The sequence below is a fragment of the Elephantulus edwardii genome, unplaced genomic scaffold, assembly GCF_000299155.1.
Source record: "Elephantulus edwardii isolate Elephantulus edwardi_28Jun2011 unplaced genomic scaffold, EleEdw1.0 scaffold00315, whole genome shotgun sequence".
NCBI lineage: Eukaryota > Metazoa > Chordata > Mammalia > Macroscelidea > Macroscelididae > Elephantulus > Elephantulus edwardii.
The window spans coordinates 1299674-1310400 of record NW_006400065.1 but is presented as its reverse complement, the minus strand read 5'-3'; the positions used below and the strand labels follow the sequence as shown (position 1 = coordinate 1310400).

The window sequence follows — 10727 nt, the reverse complement described above, 5'->3', positions numbered from 1 at the left end:
ACGGCATTTGGATGGGTGTTGTTGGTTTTTTTCCTTTTCTTTGGAACTTTCATTGAAATCTCAAAGGTCTTCCAGGTAAAGAATCGAGGTCTGATAGAGATTGAAGGAGCCTCTGTGAAGAGCTCGTTGGCCCTCCTTTCACTGACAGGGAAACTGAGGCCTAAGAGACAGGGACTCCTTGTCCAAGGTCACACACTCCCAACACACCCAGAAGAGCCACCAGTCTCAACAAGTTCTGCTCCCTCAGCTTCCCAGACAGGGGGCCAGTGTCAGCATGCCCGGCCCGCCCTGTGCCTACGCCTGCCTGCATCGCCAAAGCTAAGCGGTCTGCGTGGCTCGGAGGTAGCAGCGCTGACGGGTGGGGTGCTGGCCTGACCGGTTCCTGCTGGCCTGGTCCCCTGCCACGAGGCCGGTGACCACAGCCACCTCCCCATTCCCACTGCCATGACTGGATTAGTGTTTGGGGTTGCGCTGGGAATCCAGAGGTGGAGCTTCTCTGGCAATACACATCCACCAGCAGCTCCCTGGCGGAGTCTCCTTCAAGGTGATTTCCAACCTCCAAAAGCCCGCTGCAGGATCAGCATTTAGTGCGTTCCTGGGTAGAAATGCTGGGAAGAGGAAATGGAATAGCCCCTGCTTTCAGGGATCACCCCAGTTTGATTGAGAAGACCTGGAATAACAAATAAGACCCGGCGTGCTGGGCAGTACTCTGGCTTCTTCTTCTTCTTTTTTTTTTTTTTTTAATTTTACATTATTTTATTTTTTTGTGTGTACTGTCAAATCGGATCTGACTGGCACAGGAGATTGTCCCTCCTTCTCCAGCAGAGCATCTGATGGAGTCAAACCGTGCGCTTCTGGGTGTACTCTGGCTTCTTGTTGGCTGACCTTAAACACGTTCCTGCGCCTACTAAGGTGGTGTGGAGAGTCCGTGGGTGGTGCAAACAAATGGTGAACGCCAAGAAGCTGCCGTTCATGTCTACCCAGAGGTGCCTTGGAAGAAAGGCCTGGTGATTTACTTAAAAAAAAATCTATCACCAAAATCGCTGTGGAGCGCAGTTCTGTTCTGACACATGGATTCCCTGAGTTAGACTTGACTCACTTAATTGTTGGCAACTGTTCTGTTTCTTTTTATAAGAGGCTTTGACCACTGAGTGAAGAATCAAGTGCCAAGGACTTAGCACCATTCTTTGAGGTTGCAGGGCTTCAGTGAATGATGGTTGTTTTGGATACCTGGCATCCTGGTAACTGGCACAGGCCCTGGCACTGAACTCATTGTCCTTGAGTCAGAAGTGACTCGTAGCTGACCCTCTGAGGCTAAGAAATTGCAGAGGAGGAGGCTGCCTGTTTTTCTCTTGTGGAGCAACTGGTGGATTTGAACCACTTACCTCTGGATTGGCAGTGCATCTCTTTACCCACTGGGCCATTGAGCTTCACTGGCACACAGACAGCATAATTATTACTTTAAAAACCTAACAAGCTATCAAGCCAGCATCTAGCCCACTGGTCCTGGTTAGTAACCAAAACCTCAGTGCTATCCATTCTGATCCAGAGCCACCCTCCAGAGTTTCTGAGGCTGTACGTCAATGAGAGGAGACTGCCCATCTTTCTCCCACAGAGCCACTCGTGGACTCGAACCGTCAGACACGGGTGGCCTGTGATTACCAGCACAGCATGCTATGGACTACACCAAATTAACTGAGGCTCAACAAATCCAGCTGCCCTCAAGTTGGATTCTTCGAGAAGCGTAGAACTGCGCTTTAGGGTTTCCAGATCGGCTCAGGATAGGGCAGGGTTCAGAGCTATTGTTCACAGGATCGCTATGTGTCATAGTTGACTTGATGGCACATAACAGCAGGCTTTATCAGGAGCTCTGGCAGTGTAGTCTGTAGGGAGTTGTGTTGTTAACCCACAGACGACGGCTCTCTCCTAGTCTGGATCCACCAGGAGCTCCTCGAGAGCGGACGGACAGTGTCCTCCTGGGCTATTTACAGCCTCCAAAACCCCCTGGAGGCTGGGGGGTGGCAGTGGCTGGAGCGTGTGTCATCTGCTCTGAGTCAGCTCCGACTCAACGGCAATGACTTTGAGGGTTGTTTTTTTTTTTTTCTTTCAATCTTTACGGGAGGAAAAACTGAGCACTCACCTCCCCTGCGAGTCACTTTCTCGGAAACCCACGGCAGGGTCCAGCTGAGTGGCTTCCGATTCCAGCAGCAATAACTTTGACCTGTGGATCTGCATGGAAGTCAACCGTCACGTCTCTCTTCTGCCGATGGGCTGGGGATGCAAAACACTGGCCTTTCGGTTACTAGCGCAGTGTTTAATCCACTGCACTACCAGGACCCTCAATAATCGATCGCTCTCATTATTACCAAAGCCAACCCCGCTGTCATCCACTTGGTGGCACCGTGTTCCATGTGTCGTGCTGGTAAATAATAATAATTATAATTATTAAGGTGAATAATTGGGGGGAGCTCTGGTGGCCTAGTGGCAAGGAGCTGCAACTACAATCCTAGAGGCGCACGGTTCGAATCCACCAGATGCTCTGCCGGGGAAGGAGGGACAGTCTCCTCCTGTACCAGTCAGATCTGAATTGACGGTACACGCACACAAAAATTAAAAAAAAAATAAATAAAAAAGGTGAATAATTGGAACCCGCGGAAGAAAAATGAGGCCATCAGCTCTGAAGATTTACTGCCTCTGAAGCTGGATGGATGGTCACCATGAGTCGGAATTGACTCCACTATAGTGTTGGGTTTTTTTTTAAATTATTATGATTATTCTATCTTAGGTTCACTATAAGGAGCTCTGGATGTGGCTAACCTAAAAGTTAGAATTAATTTTTTTTTAAAAAAAAATTTAATTTTATTATTTGTGTGTGTACCGTCAAATCAGATCTGACTGGTACAGCAGGAGATTGTCCTTCCTTCTCCAGCAGAGCATCTGGTAGATTTGAACCACACACCTCTGGGATTGCAGTGCAGCTTCTTGCCACTGGTCCACCAGAGCGCCTCAAAGGATAGAATTTCAAAGCCACCCAGATGCTCTTTGAGAGAAAGACCTGTTGATCCACTCCTGTAAAGATTGTTGGGTTTGTGTCATTAAGACGCAGCTGACTCGTAGCTGACCCTCCAGCATTTTTTCAAAGGCAGTATCGACGGGAAGAGATTGCCCATCTTTCTCCTGAAGCAAAGCAATTGGTGGATTCAAACCACGTGCCTTTTGGTTGGCAGCACAGATCTTAACCGCTAGGCCACCTGCGCGCCCTCCTGCAGTAGAGCCTAGAAAATCCTAATAAGGACAGTTCAATTCTATTGCATGGGGGCTCTATGAGTTAAAGTCAACCTGAAGACTTACAAGGTTCGATGAAAACACCTGGCGAATAGTACTTGATAATTGTTGAAGGAATGTGTCCTGTTAAAAACTCTAACTGCCAGTCAAGTCGGAATCCACTGACAGCTGAGCTTCCAGGAGGTTTTCAGGGCAGCTGGATTCAGACTTATGGAGAGGCTCCTCTTTGGGGTTCACTCTTATCTGATAACCCACCGGAGCTCCCTTATGAGAGAGTTGAGATAAAGCGATGGGCAGAAAGCCAAGGTGGAGCTGGGACTTCTAGGTGACAGGTGAACTGGGGCTTGGAAGGATTTGGCGTTTGCTGAGGAAGTGGAGGGTGAGGCGTTGCCATTGGAAACATAAAGGCCCGCAGTTCCCGGGTTCCAGCGGGCAGGGTCTGGGGGGCGGGATCTGAGGAGGCTCCTCCCGACACAGGCGCCCCGCTCCGGCCGGCACCATGGACAGCGAGGCCTTCCAGAGCGCGCGGGACCTTCTGGACCTGAACTTCCAGTGTGAGCAGGGTTCCCAGAGGGCAGGGTCAAGGGGCGGACCTTGCATGGGTGGAACCTTTAAGGGGCCGGGTTTGCAGGGGTGGGGCCGCGGCCCTTGCGGAGGCCCGCCCTGACCTGACCGCTCACGACTCTCCAGCGCTGGCCATGAAGCACATGGACTTGAAGCAAATGGAGCTGGACACAGCGGCGGCCAAGGTGGACGAGCTGACCAAACAGCTAGAGTCGCTGTGGTCAGACACGCCGGCGCCTCCCGGCCCCCAAGCTGGAGCCCCCTCTAGGGTAAGCCCGCTCGCTCGTCTTGGTCCCCGCCCTGGCCTCCAAGGCCAGCGTTCCTCTACGCCCTTGTTTGGAGACCTGGCTTTCAGACAAGGCTGTTGATGCGGTTGTGCAGGTTGTAGGCCTTTCAAAGATCCTTGAGACGATCGGCAGGAGCCCCAGAAGGAAAAGGGCTTCTGTCTCAGCTGCGCAAAACCCCTGAGATGGGGTAGCGTCCATACTTATTTTGGGGCTCTTTCCAGCTGGGGTGTGACTCCCTTGGGCTGATCTTCTATGGGCTTTTTTGACCCTTTACCAACCGCATCACTGTCTCCTTTTGCCTCTCGGTGGCCCGCCTCCCCGCAGCTGTCCCGGTACAGCTCCGGACCCGTCCCAGACCCCTTCAGCAGCCGCGGGTCCTCTCCTCGGAAGGCGGCCACCGACAGCTCAGATGCACCGTTCGGACGGTCCGAGAGCGCCCCATCCCTGCTCCCTTACAGCCAGCTGTCCCCCAAGGGCCGGCCCTCGTCGCCCCGTACCCCGCTCTACCTGCAGCCGGACGCCTACAGCAGCCTGGACCGCGCGCCCTCGCCCCGGCCCCCGCGCGCCTTCGACAGCTCGGGCAGCTCCCTGGGCCGCGCGCCCTCCCCGCGCCCCGGATCGGGCCCGCTGCGCCAGCAGGGTCCCCCCACTCCTTTCGACTTCCTGGGCCGCGCCGGGTCGCCACGGGGCAGCCCCCTGGCAGAGGGACCCCAGGCCTTCTTCCCTGACCGGGGACCCTCGCCACGTCCCCCTTCCTACGAGGCACAGGCGGCCTTCGGGAGCCCTCTGTTGGGTGCCGGCGGTAGCGCCTTCGCGCCCCCTCTGCGAGCTCAAGGTGAGTGTAGGGGGCTCGGGTGTGGGGAGGCGCCCCCCTAATCTCTCCCAACACCCTCACCGGGACCCTCTTCCCAGATGACCTGACGCTGCGCCGGCGGACGCCCAAGGCCTGGAACGAGTCAGACCTGGATGTGGCGTATGAAAAGAAATCTTCACAGACTTCCAGCTACGAGCGTGAGTGCTGGAAGGCTGAGGGGAAGGGTGGGTGCGCAGGGGGAGGGAGGGGACTCCAAGATTTAACAATCTTATTATCTGTCCCCCCTACAGGACTGGATGTCTTCACACGGCCCGCCTCCCCCAGCCTGCAGCTGTTGCCCTGGAGAGAGAGCAGTTTGGATGGGCTAGGGCCCTCTGGCAAGGTGAGGGACCTAGGCTGCTGGGGGTAAGAGTTAGGGGGCAGGGCCAGTCTCTTCTATTCCCCCACCCCACCCTACCCCAGGCCTTCTTTCTGGTGCCCAGTCCCACTTTCCTCCTTCTCACCTGAGTCCCTTTTCTTCTTCCATCTCTCCCTAAGGACAATCTCACCAGCGCCACCTTGCCCCGCAATTACAAAGTGTCCCTTCTAGCCAACGACAGGCGTTCGGATGTAGGCAGCTACCGCCGCTCGCTGGGATCCACGGGGCCAGCAGGCACTTTGCCCCGCAACTGGCAACCTGTCAGCCGCATCCCCATGCCCCCTTCGAGCCCCCAGCCCCGCGGTGCCCCCCGCCACCGCCCCATCCCCCTCAGCATGATATTCAAGCTGCAGAATGCTTTCTGGGAGTATGGGGCCAGCAGGGCCATGCTTCCCGGCTCCCCTATGTTCCCTCGGGCACCCCCACCAAAGCTACCTTCTCAGCCCCAACCACCACCCCAGCCCCAGCTGCACCCCCAGCCTCATCTGCAGCCACAGCCCCACCCACAACCACAACCCCATCCCCAACCGCAGCTCCCGGTCCAGCCACAGCCCCAGGTCCAGCCCCAACCACAGCCCCAACTGCAGCCCCAGTCCCAATCCCCTGCTTCAGGCCCCCAAATTCCCCAACAGACATGGCCCCCTGTGAGTGAAGGTGAGTTAACAGTAAGGACTTCAGAGGACTGGGTTGGGGGGAGGGAAGAGCAGGGAGCAGAAGCGGGTGAGACCAAAGCAGCTTGGGGAGCCATCTCAGGAACCCCTGTCTTTCCTGGCACTGTCCCTTCAGAGAGATAGGTCACCAGCTTGTGGGAGTTTGTTCAAGTGGCAGGGACAGCACAGTGGTTAAGGATGGACTCTGGAGTCAGACTTCCTGGCTCTATGCTGTGTGACCTTGGACAAGTCACTTAACCTCTCTGAGCTTCGATTTCCTTAAGTGCTAATGGAGAATAATGACAGAACCCGTCTGATCAGGATGTTGCATTTGATAATTTTAATCCAAATAAATCCTTAAATACAGCACCTAATCCATGGTGAGTTATCAATAGCCAGCATATTGGTTGTCATAATAATGGATATTGTTGTTTTTTTGTCCAAGATCAGTGGCATTACAAGTCTAGATCCTGCGTTTGCTTCCGGTAGAGTGGATTTGAGCCTTTCCCCACCACTGACGGGCTGTGTGATGCAGGATAAATTTCTTATCCTTGAGCCTCAGTTTTAATTCTCTCATCTCTGAAAAAAACCAACCAGATTGATAGTATCTACCTTGTAGGCTTGTGATGGCAATTTAATGAGATAATGTAAACAGAGTGACTGTGACTAGTGGTAATACTTATTGTGCTCTTCATACAAACAACATTGATAACAATATTAATAGTAGTCATAATTACTGGTAATTGTAATGAGTGTTATAAGGGACCCCCGGGAGTGTGGTGGTTAAACACCTGGCTGTGAACTGAAAGGTTGGCAGTTCAAACTCACCGGTCACTCTGCAGGACCCACAAGAGGCATGGTGGTTCGGTGAGGATTTCCAGCCTTGAGAGCTCAGGCGGTCAGTTCTGCTCTGTCCTGTCGGGTTGCCTGGAGGTGGAGTCAGCTTGACAGCCATGTGTCCGGCTAGTTTGGTTTTACTATTACGCAATACTATTACTTGCATTAATTGCTGGCAGTATTAGTAATGTCGTTAGTATTAATTGGTCATGTTAACTGCCATGAGTCGATTCTGACTCATAATCCCTGTGAACCACAGAACCAGTCGTTGGCTGGTCCTGTGCCATCTGCAGGGTCACTGCCACGCGTGGGACAGTCTTTGCTGAGGCTGTGTCAGGCCACCGCAGTGAGGGTCTTCCTCTCCTGCTGACTCACCACTTTACCAAGCACGCTGTCCTTCCCTCCCTTGATAACACGTCTAAAGAATGCGAAATGAAATCTCACCCTCCTGGCTTCTTCCTGGACAGAGTTATTTCTTCTCCGGCAGTCCATGGTGTATTCAGTATTCTTCAGCATCATGGTTCAAAGGCATCAGTTCTACTTTCTACTTTATTCATTGTTCAGCTTCCACATCCATGTGATGCGGTTGAAAAATAGACCACGATTTGGGTTAGGTGCACTTGAGTCTTCAAAGTGTTGCTTTTGTCGATGGCTGCCGAGTCAAGCACGAGTCATAGCGACCCTATGAACAAAAGGCCTGAAGCCTTTCTATAATTATCATCATTTATCAAAGTTCATAGAGTTTCCAGAGGCATGTTGTTTAGGAAGCGGATGCCACTCCTGCTTCTAAGTGATACTATCAGTAATAATGTACTAAGGACCAGTAGCATTTAATACTAATATCACTCCCTGCATAAGGAGCTCTGGTGGCTGAGTGGCAAGAAACTGCACTGTAATCCCAAAGGCACGTGGTTCAAGGCCACCAGCTGAAGGATGGGCAATCTCCTCTCGTGCAATTAACTGCCTCTGAAAAGTGGCTGGAGAGTCAGCAATAGGGCGATTCTGACTCTATGGCACACAGTAACAACAACAACATCACTCCCTGCACTGAAGCATTTCTAGAGGGGAATAATGAGATGGAGAGGAGAAGCCCTTCAATGACAAGATTCCAGGCCCAGAATTTTCTTAGACTCTTAGAAGCCTGGGTGCTTAGTTGTTGTTATATACTGTCAAGTCGGAACTGACCCGTAGATGACACTCTGGCTGGCTTTCAGAGACGATAAACCACAAGGGAGGAGGTCGCCCGTCTCCAGTGGAGCAGCTGGCGGATTCAAACCTTGTGCCTTTGAGTTGGCTACACGACTCCTTACCACCAAGCCACCGGATCTCCCTTAAGTAGTTGGTGGGAGCCTAGATCCAGGAGTCTGGACTGAGTTCAGCTTCCAGCTCTGTGGCCTTGGTCAGCTGACCTGCCCTTTCAGAAACTCTGTGGTCCTTTCTGTAACGTGATGACAGTGGCGTCTGCCTCACAGGGTCATAGGAAAAGTGAAGGGAGACAGACCTGTCAAATGTCAGGCATATGATAATTAGTAGAGTAACGAAAGATGCCCTAATGTTCTAGTACTCACACTTCAGGAAATTGTAGCTCAGGGCAGGGAACTTCTCCAAGGTCACACAGCAATTCAGATATATTTTGCAGGTCCTGAAAGTGGTTGGTGTGGAGGATGTCTGGGGGGAGGTAGATGTGTTTCCTCTGATGGGCTTCTTGTTCTTGCCAGGCCCCCCTAGGACTCTTGCTGAGGTGGAGCCGGAGCCAGAGCTGGAGGGCCTGCTGACCCCGGTGCTGGAGGCTGGTGATGGGGACGAGGGTGCCCTGACTCGGCCCCTCAGCCCCACGCGGCTGCAGCCAGCGCTGCCCCCTGAGGCACAGTCGGTGCCTGAGCTAGAGGAGGTGGCTCGGGTGCTGGCGGAGATCCCACGGCCCCTCAAACGCCGGGGCTCCATGGAGCAGAGCCCAGCCGTGGCCCTGCCCCCCACCCACAAGAAGCAATACCAGCAGATCATCAGCCGTCTCTTCCACCGCCATGGGCCGGGCCTGGGGGGCCCAGAGTCTGAGCTGTCTGCCATCACAGAGGGCTCTGAGGCCAGGGTGGGACCCCCGGCCCCTGCACCGCCGGCTCCCCTCCCACCGCCGGCCCCACCCCAGAGCAGCCCGCCAGAGCAGCCTCAGAACATGGTAAGTGATTCAGGACGGCACTGTTGTGTCTTAATTAGCATATGGAGCTCGCTGCTTTAACAAAGAGACCCCAGAAAGCTGTGGCTTTTGTGAGTGTGATCGTCCCTGATGGTACAAATGTACTTGGCTACTAATTTAAAACAGCTCCGGTGGCTGAGTGGGTAAGGAGATAATGCTGCCAACCCAAAGGCCAGCAGTTCGAATCTACCAACGTGGCTCTGCAGGAGAAAGATGGGAAATTCCCTCCTGTTTGATTTACAGTCTCAGAAGACTCACTGGATGGAGGGTCAGCTATGAGTCATTTCCAACTCAGCTGCAATGTACAATGTAAAGTTAACATCAGGCACTTTGAATCTATCCAGATGTGCCATGGAAGAAAGGCCTGGCGACCACCAAGCAAACCCTGTGGAGGGAGCAGTTCTATTCTGTAACATGGGGTCACCATCAGTCAGAACTGACACTACAACAGCGGGTTTAATGAGCTAGAAATGTCTCTTTGGGGCACAAGGTTGTACCCAGGAGTCCAAGTCTGGCAAAGGGCTTTTGTAGAGTCAGGACCCAGCCTCTGGCTACTTGAGCTTCCACCATTCTTTGGGGGCTGTCCTGTCCGCAGGCCCATGATGACTCCCACAAATCCTGTGCTCCAGCCAGGACGCAAGAGGAAGGGCTTCTGTGTTAGAGCCCAAACCCACACATATTGCCGTGGGATCAATTTCAACTCAGTCTCCATCAGGTTTCCAGGGCTATGACTCTGTAGCTGGAAGACACTACCCATCTGTCTCCTCCAGAATGGCTGGTAGGTTTGAACCCTAGACCTTGTGGTTATCAACTCAGCAAGTTACACACTAGGCAACCAGGGCTGTTTCAGGGCAGAATCTGGAAAATGTACAGGTCACTTCTTCCTTCAAGCCATCAGCCAGGAGTCTAGCTGCAAGGGGGTATGGAAACAGGGTCTTTCATGGAGGTGTGGTCGCGTAGAGAGGAAGGAGAGAGAATGTGTGCAGAAGGCGTCTGTCTGGACGCTTCTCTGTTCCATCTTTCCAATAACTTGTCCCCTGGACATCACATCTGGACTCAGGCTCATCACCTGAGACACAGAAATAATGGAACCCTGGGTTTATTCTGAGACTTGCAAAACATGCCCAAATCGAGACATCACAGTCTCTTTCAAAGAACCAGATGATCTCCTATCTGCCTTCTGTGGCTCTGATGTCTGTCTAACTTACCTACCTGCCTGTCTAATGAAGGAGACCGCGTGACACAATGTGTTATCTGTTGTGATGCTAACCAAAAGGTCACTGGTTCAAATCCACCAACACCCTTCAGAAAAAAAATGGACGGTCTCCTCCCAGAAAGATTTGCAGCTCGACAGAAGTTGGTTTGGTGGCATAGAGGGCTGACAGTTGAAGGGTTGGCAGTTCTAATACACCAGCCACTCCCTAGGCAAAAAAAGGAGCCAGTCTATTCCCATAAAGATGTAGAGCCTTGGAAACTGGATAGAGAGTCACCACGAGTTGGAATCAAACCAAAAACAGTGAATGTCTCTGAAGGCAGTGAATGTCTCTGAAGTCAGGGAATGTCTAATTATCCACCCATCTACCCACGTAACCACCACCTGTCCATCTACCTATCCATCCACCTATCTATCTATCCATCCATCCATCCATCTATCCATCCACCACCCATCTATCCATCC

General features: G+C 52.8%; 1 protein-coding gene across 1 annotated transcript in view; it reads left to right on the top strand.

Moving 5' to 3' along the window:
• Window positions 1-3784: 3784 nt before the first annotated feature.
• PPP1R13L (protein phosphatase 1, regulatory subunit 13 like) overlaps window positions 3785-10727 on the top strand; it is a 26379-nt gene continuing 19436 nt past the window's right edge. Inside the window, exons 1-7 of the mRNA XM_006901231.1 lie at window positions 3785-3839; window positions 3976-4118; window positions 4461-4971; window positions 5049-5147; window positions 5241-5332; window positions 5488-6022; window positions 8574-9031. Coding sequence (XP_006901293.1) covers window positions 3785-3839; window positions 3976-4118; window positions 4461-4971; window positions 5049-5147; window positions 5241-5332; window positions 5488-6022; window positions 8574-9031 — 1893 coding nt within the window. The remainder of the gene's footprint in view (window positions 3840-3975; window positions 4119-4460; window positions 4972-5048; window positions 5148-5240; window positions 5333-5487; window positions 6023-8573; window positions 9032-10727) is intronic.